Source organism: Heteronotia binoei, chromosome 1 (assembly GCF_032191835.1).
Source record: "Heteronotia binoei isolate CCM8104 ecotype False Entrance Well chromosome 1, APGP_CSIRO_Hbin_v1, whole genome shotgun sequence".
Lineage (NCBI taxonomy): Eukaryota > Metazoa > Chordata > Lepidosauria > Squamata > Gekkonidae > Heteronotia > Heteronotia binoei.
In genome coordinates this window covers 18304713-18319608 of record NC_083223.1, presented here as the reverse complement: position 1 = coordinate 18319608, position 14896 = coordinate 18304713, and the positions used below count along the sequence as shown (strand labels likewise).

The 14896-nt window shown below is 44.9% G+C and overlaps 1 protein-coding gene across 2 annotated transcripts; it reads right to left on the bottom strand.

Annotated features, from left to right (window-relative positions):
• Positions 1–475: 475 nt before the first annotated feature.
• On the bottom strand, positions 476–14416 carry SPRYD7 (SPRY domain containing 7). Of its 2 annotated transcripts, XR_009555058.1 has the most exons (6): positions 14223–14362; positions 11144–11260; positions 8006–8172; positions 3024–3126; positions 951–1374; positions 476–796 (listed from the first exon to the last, which is right to left on the bottom strand). XR_009555058.1 is itself a non-coding variant. In XM_060231465.1 (5 exons), exons 1-5 carry the CDS (start codon positions 14347–14349, stop codon positions 1277–1279), a joined length of 612 nt encoding a protein of 203 aa, XP_060087448.1. In that variant the 5' UTR covers positions 14350–14416; the 3' UTR covers positions 476–1276. The 2 variants fall into 2 exon arrangements, 1 of the variants encoding a protein (XP_060087448.1); XM_060231465.1 differs by having other exon boundaries at positions 476–1374; positions 14223–14416.
• Between the last annotated feature and the right edge of the window lie 480 nt (positions 14417–14896).

The following is a 14896-nucleotide window of genomic DNA, read 5'->3' as shown; positions in this document are numbered from 1 at the left end:
AATCGACCGGTTTCCTCTCGGTGTGTGGGGCAGGGATTTCAGTACGGAGGGGAACAGGATGAGTTTTAAAAAGCTGGTTGGATCGAACCCGGTACTCTTAAAAGGGCAACATGATTGTGCCTCTCTCTACTTAGGGGACTCGCGACATACTAAAGATGCTATCTGCTTTGTATTAACAGAAAGTGGTTTCCAAAATGGCTGCAACCAGAACTTTTTTTGTAGCAGGAACTCCTTTGCATATTAGGCCACACCCCTCTTATGTAGCCAATCCTCCAAGAGTCTACAGGGCTCTTAGTACAGGGCCCACTGTAAGCTCTTGGAGGATTGGCTACATCAGGGGTGTGTGGCCTAATATGCAAAGGAGTTCCTGCTACCGGGGCCATCCTCCACAATCACAGAAACAGAGGACACGGTAACTGATGTACTTTTATTACTTGTTTTCGAGAAAGCACAAAACTATCCACCAAAAATCCAATTCGGTTCAGAAATAAAGCTTTATTATAACCACTAGCAGCTTACTTGTCTTTTTTTTAAATTTTATTTTTACCAGCAGAACACAGCAAGACGACCTTCGATTTGGGTTGGCTTTTTTTACATTCAGGACCTGGCCTTGATTTTAACGAAAAGAACTCTCGGGATTAAATTAAGCAGGAATCTCAGCAGTTAAAAAAAAATAACTAAAAATCATAGCTGCCCACCTTGCAACTAGGAGCAGCTTCTGTACAAGACACCAGAAATTGATAAAGCCTCCAAGTAGTTTCTCGGACTACGTATGAACAAAGAATCGGATGGAATTCTAGCAGGAGCATCTTTGCATGTTAGGTCACAACCCTTGATGTAAGCCAATCCTCCAAGAGCTTACAAGGCTCTTTTTTTGTAAGCTCTTGGGGGATTGGCTAAATCAGGGGTGTGTGGCCTAATATGCAAAGGAGCTCCTGCTAGAATTCCACCCCTGCAAAAAATAGAAAGATACTAGAAATGTGCTGGGACAAACTTCAGTCCCTACAGTTTCCTGGAAACATACTGATATGTATAAGAACTATTTAACGTACAGCGACATTAGAACTTCCAAGTCGGCGAATACTGTCAGCTGTATCCCTTTACGTGAAAAACAAATATTGTCCACATCACAAAACGATATCAGGTATAGCATTTGCAACACAGGTTGTTTTTTTCTTTTAGACAAATCAGAAGTACTTTGACTCAATGCAGGTGTGTGTGCTCCAGGAACAGAGAGCAGGTCTTATAACAACGGCCGGGAAGTGAATGGGAACCTTCAGAAAATCTGTTGTTCGAAGAGGATCTTTTCAAACCCTGTCGGAGGCGTATGATAAAAGTCACTGAACTGACAATCCAAAATGGCGCTGTCATCCACTGTAACAGAGGAGGAGGAAAACTGTGAAGAATGGGCATGTATTTGGGCTTCAACAACTCTGACACAGGTGAGTGGCTTGTATTAATCTGTACAAGAAGAACAAGTCCAGCAGCATCTTAAAAGACGGACAGAATTTTCCAGGGGATAAGTTTTCCTGAGTCAAGGTTTACTTTGTCACATACAAATGAGAACGAGGATGCCAAATTGCTGCAAACTCAGCCATCTTGTTGGCTTTCTGAGGTATGGACTGGTTGTACAGCCCACCAAGGGAATTCTCTACACTATGTTCATTATTAATTCAACTAGTCTTGTTGCTTTTATAAGAACTAGATCAGGGGTCTCCAATGTGGTTTCTTACAATACCTGTTTTGGTTCCTGCCAATGTTTCTAGAAAGTGGGTGTGGCGGGGGGGTAGGGCTCTTGCCTAGCGAAGCTTCTGATTGGCTAGGCAGATTTTTTTGCTTTGCCAGCAGCTGCCACCACAGCACAAAGAAGTTCACTGTGCGATAGAAGATAAGCAGCGTCAGCCACTTTGCAGCTGGCTCTGGTGCCCTGTGGCAACCCTTTTTTTGCCTGCGCCTACCACATTGTGCCATAATTCCAAGGGTGCCCACAGATTCAAAAAGGTTGGGGATCCCTGAACTAGACTGTGCTTTAGAACAAAGGAGGAGTCAAGTAGCGCTTTTAAGACCAACAAACTTTTATTCAGAATGCAAGCTTTCGTGTGCATGCACACTTCTTCAGACAAGGAATGAGGTACAGTAAGCAGAGCTACTTATAGCTGGTGGGGTTTAGAATGCAAAGTGGTACCAAGTTAAAATCCAATAGCAAAATAGTAACATTAACACATTCAGAAAAACTTTGATCTGGGTTGCATTAGTGTGGGAAACCAATAAAACAGTAACGTGTCAGAATGTGAGAATGTCTGTTAATTATTCTATTGCTAATGGAGAAGGAATAGTCCCCTGTGTGAGCACCAGTCGTTCCCGACTCTGGGGTGACGTTGCTTTCACAACGTTTTCACGGCAGACTTTTTACGGGGTGGTTTGCCATTGCCTTCCCCAGTCATCTACACTTTCCCCCCGGCAAGCTGGGTGCTCATTTTACCGGAAGGATGGAAGGCTGAGTCAACCTCGAGCCGGCTACCTGAAAACCCAGCTTCTGCCAGGGATCGAACTCAGGTCGTGAGCAGAGCTTAGAACTGCAGTACTGCAGCTTTAACACTCTGTGCCATGGGGCTCTCATTGCTAATGAGCCTGGGTCAAAATGAGGGCATTTCTTTCCCAGAAGTTTTTCCTGTTCAACTAATTTTCCTTTTAACATGTCACATAAATATCTGCATCATTCTAGTTTGCCATTAGAAAAAAAAATACATTAAAATCTAGTGGAAGATGGGTTTAGTATATGTAATAAGATAAACAGCCAATATCCCTTGTTTGAGTATGTCAATACAAAAACATTATAGATTGTGCTTGGAAACTGCAGAATTCTGAAAAATGGCCACAATTTAGATATCTACCCACTACGGTCTATGAATAATGCCTGAGAGAACACAGGAAATCCAGACATCAACAGTTGCAGTACTGGCAGGCATTCATTAGTAGAGTTAACACAATTCTTTTTGAAAGTTTTAAGAACTCTAACTTACCATATACCACAGGGAAGACCGTCCCTCTGATTCCTGACGCCGGACAGTGCATATTTTTCCCATTTAGGTAAACATTTAATTCTACATGGTCATACGAAATACCCTGCAAGACAAAAAGATGTAAAATGTGAGTCTGTACACAAGTTTCGCTTTGTCAAGGTGGCAAGCAAAATTCAATACAGTCACTACATTCTGATGTGAATTCTTCCAAAAAAACATCTTTTAAGAGATTTCACTGCTACAGGTCGTTTTCTCTAAGGTTCAAGTGGGCACGTTTCTTTCATTCCAGAAGTAATAGACTGTTTCACAGATTAGAAAACTGAAGCTGGTTATTCACAGCGGCGTCCCAAGTCAGCATTTTACTCACCAACATGACTTTCTGTGTAAAAATGCTACCGAGGGCGGGGGGAGCTTCAGATTCAAGAAACAGTAAAGCACCACTGCTAGATTAGAGTCCAGTAGCACCAAGAGACAAACAACATTCTTGGGGGGAAAGTTTTCGAGAGTCAAATGAAGTTTGGTACTAGGAAGACAAAACAGGCCTGCAAAACAGAGCTTTTCCTCCAGGCTTTTAGTTGAGATGTCCAATATTTATTTATTTCAGGATGTCCAATATTGTCAGCCTCTCCTGCTCCGACTGCTGTTTGAGCAGCCTGCCAGACTGCTAGTCTAATTGTTGTTGGCAGGAACCATCAGACTTAAGAACTCATGGGCCAGGCCATACACAGTAAAATCTGAAACGTCAAGATAATTAGAAGGTATAATGAATGAGGAAACCCAAGTCTCAGTTGACGCCAAGATAATTTGAATTCTATTTTAATCTAAATGGCAAACAGGGGTGTCGAACTCATTTGTTACAAGGGTCAGATCTGACAGAAATGGGACTCTGGGGGGTCGGGCCATGCAAGTCATAAAACGTAATGCAAGGTAGCAGAGATATACATTTTTATAAAGGACACAAACACAATTAAAGATTCTTTTTTTACTTAAAATACAAACAGGTTTAAACCTCTTGCAATGTTTTGTTTCAAATTGAAAGGTTGGGGGAGAATAGTGGGATTTGGCGATGTAGTTTTTAAAATAAAACATGAGGAAAAAGTACGAGGATCACAGCAGAAACAAAAAAATATAAAATGCTCTGAGCCTAGGAAAGAAGGAGCTGGGAATGTCAGCAGCCTTGAAACTTCAAAGAGCAAGGACAGGAGAGAGAGGAGAGATGAAAGCCCTGAGTGGGCCGGTTCTGACCCACGGGCCGGACATTTGACACCCCTGAGCTACACCATCACGTCCATGTGCATATCATATGAACATATGAAGCTGCCTTATACTGAATTAGACCCTTGGCCCATCGAAGTCAGTATTGTCTACTCAGACTGGCAGCGGCTCTCTAGGGTCTCAAGCTGAGGTTTTTCACACCTATTTGCCTGGGGCCTTTTTAGTTGGGGATTGAACCTGGGACCTTCTGCTTACCAAGCAGATGCTCTACCACTGAGCCATCAAGCACCAACAATGCCCTATTAACTGTCTACATTGGATAAATGTGCCAGTCCCAACATGAGAGAACCAATGAACACAAATCTGACGTAAGATCCACAATACTCTGATACCAGTGACAGGATATTTTACTCTTCCAGGACATAACTGTTGCACATCTGAAAGTCACAGTTCTTCAAAAGGAATATACAACGCGAAACTGCTGAATTAGAATCCATCAAGAAACAAAACGCCTTGTACTGCAATCTCATCTTAAACTAAGACTGGAGTCCCCGCACTTGTCACAATTCCTAACAACCCAAGAGAACCTTCTTTTTAGCAATTTCGACAGTTCTTAAAATGTTGCATCAAACTGTAACCTTTTATTGACAGCCAGTTCCCCCATGCTTCAGATTGCTTCTTCCTTAATTAGTTATTTAACCTACTTCATTGCACTAGGAAATACATGTCCTTTTGTTTTACCTAGACATGCAGCACCAGCAATTAACAGGCAACTTTTATTACCTTTTATTGCTATCTAATATGGAGGAGTGGGGAATCAAACCTGGATCTCCCAGATAAGAGTCTACGCACTTAACCACTACACCAAACTCGCTCTCACAAAGCAGCTCACAAAGTAGAATTTTTGCTCACAAGACTCCACAGCTTAGAGGGAGCATTGCTGGATAGTGCTGAAATTCTGGGCCCAAGTTTTACAACAAGAAAACCTGCAATCTGTTCAAAGCCCTAATCCCAACCCCTTAACACTTTCATTCAACTGCATGTTTTATTGCTGAGACTTCTGCGGCTTTGCTCATATACCTTCAGGAATATTTTCACAGCCCTTAGAACTAAAACTTGCTTTTAAAAAGCAAAAACAGTGGGAAATGCTTATTAAGCTGAATTTTACCATGCCGGAGTATTCTCTGCTGTGGTTCCCACTTGGGGGAATGTCCCCTCCCCCCCCACAAAAGGCTTTTCCACAGTCTAATTTTCCTCACTTGTAAGTTCCTCTGTTGCTTTGGGAGTGTTTCTCCCTCCCACCCCTTATCCCAACCCCCAGTTCAGCATGTGTTTTGCTCCATCTAGTGGTCAAATTGATATTACACTGGTTTAAGTGCAATTGAAATCTAGAAGAATTGCAGATTTATACCCCGCCCTTCTCTCTGAATCAGAGACTCACAGCAGCTTACAATCTCCTTTAACTTCTCCCCCCCACAACAAACACCCTGTGAGGTGGGGCTGAGAGGGCTCTCACAGCAGCTGCCCTTTCAAGGACAACCTCTGCCAGAGTTATGGCTGACCCAAGGCCATTCCAGCAGCTGCAAGTGGAGGAGTGGGGAATCAAACCCGGTTCTCCCAGATAAGAGTCCGCACACTTAACCACTACACCAAACTGGTTCTCTACAGGAAGATATGCCAAACAGAAACCAATGTCATATTGAACTGACTGACAGAGGAAGAAAAACACCTGCTGAATAGAAGCCCCCCCGCTTCTGAAGCAAGAGTAAAATGAGAATGCAGAAAAGGCCAAGGGATAGAAAGCTCTCGCACTTCTACTGTAACATAGAACTTGTAAACTACAACCGTTCAGGAAGGGCTTTTTCAAAATGGTTTTAACTATGTTTTATTAGTTTTAACTTGTAAATATGAATGTTGTTAGCCACCCTGAGTCTGCTTGTGGAGAGGGTGGGATAGAAATTTAAAGTAAATAAATAAATTAAATACGGTAAATAAACAAATAAAATGCAACAGGGACACTGCTTTGTTCCTTTGCATGTATTATACTTCTGCACTGTTTATCCAATTTTGTTATCATATTTCACAGCATTGTTGACAATGTGTGTGTGTGTTCTTATTTTCTGTGCATGTGTGAGAGAGCGCGTGTGTGCACCTGGAAGTCATGTGGAAGACCTCTGCTGACTGCCCCCTACTGGTGGCATGCAGGATATTCAGGGAGGTGGCTGAATAAGCCTGCCCCTCCCCTTCCAACTGCTGGTATTATCTCCCATCCCAGTACTCCCCACAGTTGGCCCTGCTTAGCTTCCGAGATCTGACGAAATCAGGTCAGGGCTAAAAAAGGGCTTTCTGTATTAAAAAGACAGCTCTCCATAGTGGACAGCTTAAGAAGGCTCCAAGGGTAGAAGAAGAGTTGGTTTTACACCCCGCCCTTCACTACCCGAAGAAGTGATGGAGCAGCTTACAATCTCCTTCCCTTCCTCTCTCCACAACAGACACCCAGCGAGGTAGGTGGGGCTGAGAGAGCTCTGAGAGAACTGTAACTGGCCCAAGGTCACCCAGCAGACTTTACACGGAGGAGATGAAGATGAAGAAGATGATATTGGATTTATATCCCACCCTCCACTCCGAAGAGTCTCAGAGCGGCTCACAATCTCCTTTACCTTCCCCTCCCCCACAACAGACACCCTGTGAGGTGGGTGGGGCTGAGAGGGCTCTCCCAGCAGCTGCCCTTTCAAGGACAACCTCTGCCAGAGCTATGGCTGACCCAAGGCCATTCCAGCAGGTGCAAGTGGAGGAGTGGGGAATCAAACCCTGTTCCCCCAGATAAGAGAGCTATGGCTGACCCAAGGCCATTCCAGCAGGTGCAAGTGGAGGAGGGGGGAATCAAACCCTGTTCTCCCAGATAAGAGAGCTATGGCTGACCCAAGGCCATTCCAGCAGGTGCAAGTGGAGGAGTGGGGAATCAAACCCTGTTCCCCCAGATAAGAGAGCTATGGCTGACCCAAGGCCATTCCAGCAGGTGCAAGTGGAGGAGTGGGGAATCAAACCCTGTTCTCCCAGATAAGAGAGCTATGGCTGACCCAAGGCCATTCCAGCAGGTGCAAGTGGAGGAGTGGGGAATCAAACCCTGTTCCCCCAGATAAGAGAGCTATGGCTGACCCAAGGCCATTCCAGCAGGTGCAAGTGGAGGAGTGGGGAATCAAACCCTGTTCTCCCAGATAAGAGAGCTATGGCTGACCCAAGACCGTTCCAGCCGGTGCAAGTGGAGGAGTGGGGAATCAAACCAGGTTCTCCCAGATAAGAGTCCGCACACTTAACCACTACACCAAACTGGCTCTCACTACACAAGCTCTCACTACACAACCACTACACCAAACTGGCTCTCACTACACCAAACTGGCTCTGGGGAATCAGACCCAGTTCTCTAGATCAGTCTGGCACTTTTCTCTGCTTTAAGGAGTCTCAAAGTGGCCTACAATCGCCTTCTCTTCATCTCCCCGCAACGGACACCTTGTGAGGCAGGTGGGGCTGAGAGAGTTCTGAGAGAACTGTAACTGGCCCAAGGTCTCCCAGCTGGCTTCCTGTGAAGGAGTGGGGAATAAGACACGGCTCTCCGGATTAGAGTCCGCCGCTCTTAACATCACACTGGCTCTACAAGGGTATACTACTGTGTGCTTTGAAATAAAATGGAAATAGATTTAATTTAAAGAGAGATCATAAATACAGTTTTGGTAAGATCTGCATACATGACACCGAAAGAAACTCACCACCACGTCACCCTCCTGTGGGAGGCTGTTTGCAGGCAACCTGTTCTTTTCTTCGTTGTTGTAGTAAAGAGCGCCGTCATTCCTCAGGACTAAGCTATTCGTGTCGCGCCCCATAGGGATCTGATTCAGGTTGACTTTCTGAGTAGCGACCCCGACACCCCAGATCCCTGGAGGCACAGGGAGAGAAAAGGAAACCTGAATGACACAGCCAGAGAGACAAAGAAAGAGTGCAAATGGAACCTCGACAAGGGGAGAGAGTAATTATTCCAAAAGTGTGCATGAAGTTACAGCAAAACGCAACAAAATGTAGCCACGGTAAAACTATATTCCTCCATGCCAGATTGGGGAGTCAGACAAACACTACGCTTAATCTCTGCAATGGAACAAAACCCTTTACAAAAAAGTTTTATTTTCTTTTTAAACTGAATAATTTAGAGGTACAGTCAGGGCTTTTTTTGAGCAGGAACCAAGTTCCAGCTGCCTTGGCACCAGTGGAGGAGTGGCCTAATATGCAAATAAGTTCCTGCTGAGTTTTTCCTACAAAAAAGCCCTGTGTGAAACAATGGTGATGTCAGTGGGTGTGGCCCAATATGTGTTCCTGCTGGGCCTTTTCTCCAAGAATGACCTGGGCACAAATGCGTCTAAAACACTTGGAACTAATCTCTGGGATGATTTTGACAACCAAACTTGCTTCTTTTAGTACTTTCCATTGTTATTTTCTATGGATAAATGTGGATGCTTGTGGTTTTCCTCTCCTTCATTGTTTATATGGTGTGAATGCTATCATTTATTTTGTAACTACATCAGACAGTCTTCTTACTACGTTATTTATGACACTACACAGTTTTGTGAACATGCACATTTTAAATTTACTAGATTATAATAATTCATGTAATTGCTTTTCTGTTTAGATATCCTTATTTTATGTCCTTTTTCTTAGGAAGATGTTTATGCATTTTGGCTTTTTCAGGCTTCAGATCTTGGAAGCTAAGCAGAGTTGGCCTGGTTACTACTTAGAGGAGTGACAACCAAGGTAGTCAAGGACTGCTATACAGAGGGAGGGAATCGCAACTACCTCTGCTCATCTCTTGCCTTGAAAACCCCATGAGGGGTGGATGGACATGGCTACTTATCCACATATTTCGTTTACACTACTAACCCAGAGGCATGCCAAGAAATCATATTTTGCCCTTAACAGAAACACTAGAACAGGAGTGGCCAAACTTGCTGAATGTAAGAGCCACACAGAATAAACATTAGATGTCTGAGAGCCGCAAGACATGAACATCAGATGTTTGAGAGCCAAAAGACAGGAAGGAAGGAAGGAAGGAAGGAAGGAAGGAAGGAAGGAAGGAAGGAAGGAAGGAAGGAAGGAAGGAAGGAAGGAAGGAAGGAAGGAAGGAAGGAAGGAAAGAAAGAGATGGGGGAGAGAGGTGGAAAGAAAGCAGCTTTAACTTTATATGCATTCTTGAGAAGTGATTTGAAGGAAGGAAGGAAGGAAGGAAGGAAGGAAGGAAGGAAGGAAGGAAGGAAGGAAGGAAGGAAGGAAGGAGATGGGGAGAGAGGTGGAAAGAAAGCAGCTTTAACTTTATATGCATTCTTGAGAAGTGATTTAAAGGAAGGAAGGAAGGAAGGAAGGAAGGAAGGAAGGAAGGAAGGAAGGAAGGAAGGAAGGAAGGAAGGAAGGCAGAGAGGGAAGGAAGGAAGGAAGGCAAATAGATGGGGTAGAGACAGGTGGAAAGAAAGCAACTATAAGTTTAAATGCATTCTCCAAGCCATTGCCTGGCTTGGAGGAGTGATTTAAAGAGAAAAATGCCGTCTCCAAGCTGGCCAGTGGGGTGGTGGGGGCTTTAAGAATTACACAGTATGTATGAAAGAGCCACGTTTCGCTCCCGAGCCACAGTTTGGCCACCCCTGCACTAGAATAAGGGAAACACTATATTAGAGTTTATTTAATTCCAGTGGCTTCCTAACACGAAATGTTGAGCCATCAATGCTCTTAGAGAAGGTAGCTGACATCTCAGAGGAGCCAACTACAAGTGGATGTGTCTGCAGTAAAGTTTGGAGCTTCCTGGAAGCAGACTATTTTGGGAGGCAAGTTTAAAAAGGCAAAGAAATCACCCTGGACTGCACAAAGGAACCTGCGAGCCAAGGGAATTTTAGCCAAAACTGTAAGAGACCGGTCATCAGAAGCATTCAGAAGGGATGTCTCCAAGCATATGACTCATAGTGAATTAACCCATCATATCTGGATAGAAGAAGACCACAGATTTATACCCTGTCCTTCTCTCTGAATCAGAGATTCAGAGTGACTTACAACCACCTATGTCTTCCTCCCCCACAACAGACACCCTGTGAGGTGGATGGGGCTGAGAGAGCTCTGACAGAAGCTGCCCTTTCAAGGACAACTCTGCGAGAGCTATAGGTGACCCAAGGCCATTCCAGCAGGTGCAAGTGGAGGAGTGGGGAATCAAACCCGGTCCTCCCAGATAAGAGCCCGTACACAACTCTCTCTGCATAACTAATCAAAATCTGCTTTGTATAATTATGAGCAATGTCATTTTCAGTATTAAAATGACCTGCATTCTCTGTATTCCTCAGAGACCTTTAGGACTTTAACGAGGGTCTTTTCCCTCTGTACAGTCTCTAAATAATTCATTAATAAATTATTTTTCAGCTTCCTTTTTACTGCAGGACTCCGGGCGGGCCTTCAGCTGAGTGAGGGGGGACCGCCTGCCTGCAGGGCTGCCAGATGTCAATTACAATTTGCCCGCACTGGGCGAACCCTGAGTTGGATGGCCCTGGCCAGCCCAATCTCATCAGATCTCAGAAGCTAAGCAGGGTCGACCCTGGTTAGCAGGCCTTTTTTTTCCCGCAGGAACTCCTTTGCATATTAGGTCACACCCCCTCTGATGTAACCAATCCTCCTGGAGCTTACAGGGCTCTTAGTACAGGGTCTACTGCAAGCTCCAGGAGGATTGGCTACGTCAGGGGGGTGTGACCTAAGGCAAAGGAGTTCCCACTACAAAAAAAGCCCTGCTGGTTAGTATTTAGATAGGAGACCATTTAGAAATGGCATGAGATTTGGAGCATAAAGGTACAAACATTTTAAAGATATGTGATGCTTTCCCCACTGACCTGTAGACTGGATTTTAAACTCAAAATAGCTCTTGTTTTGATGCAGAGGGGCATTGGCTAGGCAGCCTCCCGTACCGCAAACTCTCCGCCCGTTCTTGACGATGACGACGTCCGTTCCTGCAGAATTACAAAGGGCAACGAGACTGAAAATATTTCAAACGGCATCCAGCTCTCCCTGAAGACTTAAACTGCACTGATCCCAAATGACCCAAGCTGTTCACACCCCTCGTTACACACATGACATTTGCACAGTTATTCAATAATGCTTTAAGACCCAAACATTTATAAATCAATACTGAAAAAAATTTCATTTCCCGGCACTACCTGTGGAAAGCAGAAAATCAGTAGCTCCCCAGCAGATTTTATAATCATCAGGAAAGTTATGTCTTTTGAGAGATGATTTATCTCTTAGAGGTGTTTGGCACATAGCAATTTTTCTGCAAAACTGGGACTTGCATGCAATTGCATGTACCAAGACAGCTTAACATGCACATATCAGGTCTGTTCAGACTGGGATTTTGGCACTCAACCATGTGCCACCTGTGCTCCTCTTGATATGCATGCTTTCCATGTTGTGTAAAAGGGACAACGAATGTATTTTCCATGCACATACAACTTCAGTATGTGCAAACAGTTTGGTAGTAATATAGTTTAATACGGTCAAAGACCAATCAAATAGAATACACATTCTAGATAAAAACATACATTCAGAATAGAACATATAAAATCAACCTCAGTTATATACATCAAATTCCAGCTTTTTAGGGTTAAGTACTTCCCCTAATGATTTGCTTCCGGGATCTTATGGCAAAATTTGCCACGTTTAGGGTAATTTTTTTGTTCCTATCACAGCTAAAAATTTATCTAAATAAAATTTTACATTTCTCCCCAGAAAGAAATTACATATTGGAGTAATATAAGTGACACTAATCTTTTGCTAACCTTTCAAACAAAACCTGTTGAGCGCTACATTTTTTTGAGGGAATAGGCTTTCTTATAATACAGTCAGTATTATGAACCGGCTCAGCATAACTAGCAGTCTCTTTTTTACATGATTAGATCTGCCACAGCCACTTCCTGCATTCCAAGGCCCCTTGACCCCACTGTCTGTAGAGTATATATTTTAAAAAAAAAATTCATGCCTCCTACATAAATAGTGTCAGGAAAGGAGTCACATCAGTCTGTAGTACAACAAAATTTGAGTCCAGAGGCATCTTATAGATCGTCAATGTTTTCCAGGGTGTAAAGTTTTGGGGTTAATGCTCCTTGGTATCTGATTAGGTGAAATTTGACTCCCCGGAATATTGTTGGTCTCTATAGTGCTTCTAGACTCAAATTCTGCGAAGAAGAAGAAAGAAGAAGAATTCTGCAGATTTATGCCCCGCCCTGCTCTCTGAATCAGAGACTCAGAGCGGCTTACAATCTCCTATATCTTCTCCCCCCACAACAGACACCCTGTGAGGTGGGTGGGACTGAGAGAGAGCTCTCACAGCAGCTGCCCTTTCAAGGACAACTCCTACAAGAGCTATGGCTAACCCAAGGCCATTCCAGCAACTGCAAGTGGAGGAGTGGGGAATCAAACCCTGTTCTCCCAGATAAGAGTCCATACACTTAACCACGAAACCAAATTGGCTCTCCAAAGTAGGGATGCCGACCTCTCAATGCAAAAGAACACTATGCGAACAACAAATTATTGAAGTATATTAAGTGGAAAAAACATTCATAATTCAATACCGTATAGAGAAATCACAGAGTGGAAAAAATTTATACACAATATACAAATGAATCAATATTGAAATAATCTAACAGGATAAATTCCATCGTGGAAGAATCAGAGACTTGTTTCAACCACTGAATCTTTCTCAGAGCCATGTGTTTCCAAATAATGCTGCACAACACTGCACATAAGAAACATACCATCAGGGCTGCAGCCTGCATCACAAATAGCACAGTGAGCTGAAGGTTCTTCTTCAGTTCCCCCAAGCCAGAGCAAAGATCCACTGCACTTGATAAAGGATGCTCTAGCTCAGGAAAGGAAATGCTGGAACAAACCTGTTGCCTGTTTGCATGCCACATAAAGACTCTTGTTTCTCTGAGGGAAGGGGGAGGACGGGCAGCCTCTTTCTCTTCCCCCCTACTACAGTTGCCAGCTCAAGGCTGGGAAATACCTGGAGATTTTGGGATAGGGTTGCCAAGAGTGTTCCCTCGAAGCTGAGCTGGTGTGAGCTAGCTCACAGTTTGTTTAGCTCACACATTTTTGTCTTAGCTCGGGAAAATTGGCCCCAGAGCAAACAAATCTATGCGGTGAGTAGCTCACAGCTTTAATGCCAACAGATCCCAGTAGGCAGCCGTGTTGGTCTGAAGCAATAGACCAAAGCAGTAGACAAGTAAACCTTTAAGACCAACTAAGTTTTATTCACAATGTAAGCTTTGCTCACAAGACCCCACAGCTTAGAGGGAACGTCGGCCAGGACCAGTGTTCCCTCTAAGCTGAGTTAGTGTGAGCTAGCTCACAGCTTTTTAGCCCTTGGCTCACACATTTTTGTCTTAGCTCAGGAAGATTGGTCCCAGAGCAAACTAATGTATGCAGCAGCTCACAACTTTAATGCCAGTAATTCACGATGTAGAATTTTTGCTCACAAGACTCCGCAGCTTAGAGGCCGCATTGGTTGCCAGGTCTGTGTTGGAAAATACCAGGAGACTTTGGGGGTGGATCTGGGACAGGGTGGAGTCTGGGGAGGGGCCTCAGCACGGTCCAGTGCCTGAGAGCCCACCCTTCCAAGCAGCCGTTTTCTCCAGGGGAGCCGACCTCTGCCAGCTGGAGATCAGTTGTCAAAGCGGGAGATCTCCAGGTCCCACCTGGGGGCTGGCAACCCTATCTCCGAGGAGAGCAGGTTTTGCAGATGAGAGGCGCCGACTCCAGTGCGGCACAACGCCATGCAGTCCATCTTGGAAAGCGACCGTTTCCTCCAGGTGAACTGAACTCAGTCCTCCTCCCGGGAGATCTCCAGCCGCCCCCTGGAGGCTGGCAACAGCAGCCCCCCTAGTCTACCTCGCAGGGGCGCGGCCGGCTGCTTACCCATTCGCTGCGTGTCCAGCTGCACGGCCAGCATCTCCTTGAGCGGGATGTGGCCCCCGCCGCCTTCCCCGCAGCAGGCCCAGCGCAGGCAGCACCACACCGAGCCCGAGGCCGCCGCTGCCGCCATGGCTACCGCCGGGCCTCGCGCGCCGCTCCGCCCCCTTTCCTCCTCCCTCCTTTCCTTCCGCGTGACGACGGGCTGCGGCTACTACCGATCCCGCCCCTACGTCTCCGGTTCCCCGTCCGACTGCCCTGGGCGTGCGGGGTCCGCCATGTGCGGGGAAAGAGAACACGAGCGATCCCTTTGTTGTCCTATGCACAACCCCGGGATGGAAGCGCCGCGTTTGTAAGGGTGTCCTCTCTGGGATGTTGAAAATTTTCACCGGCGCGGATGAGACGCAGTCGCGGTTGCCAACCTCCAGGTAGGAACAAGAACAACCCCCCCCCCCCAAAAAAGTGTGGAAAATTAACGAAGTGTCATACGCAAGAAATAGCTACTATTCACCTAATTCCAAAAAATTCTTAAACGTGAAACAGTCCCAAAATAGGATTCATATACATATGTATATGTATATGTGTATATATGTTTGTGTGGGTGTGCATATATATATATATATATATATATATATATATGTATATATATACACACACACACACACACACACACACACACA

Excerpts from the sequence above, each read along its gene's own strand:
- SPRYD7 (XM_060231465.1), bottom strand. The coding sequence starts at position 14,349 with ATGGCGGCAGCGGCGGCCTCGGGCTCGGTGTGGTGCTGCCTGCGCTGG. Across the intron at positions 11,261-14,222 it reads GCTGGACACGCAGCGAATGG|GAACGGACGTCGTCATCGTC; the intron begins GTAAGCAGCCGG and ends GTAATTCTGCAG. Across the intron at positions 1,375-3,023 it reads GGTCTTCCCTGTGGTATATG|TGGATGACAGCGCCATTTTG; the intron begins GTAAGTTAGAGT and ends CCTCTGTTACAG.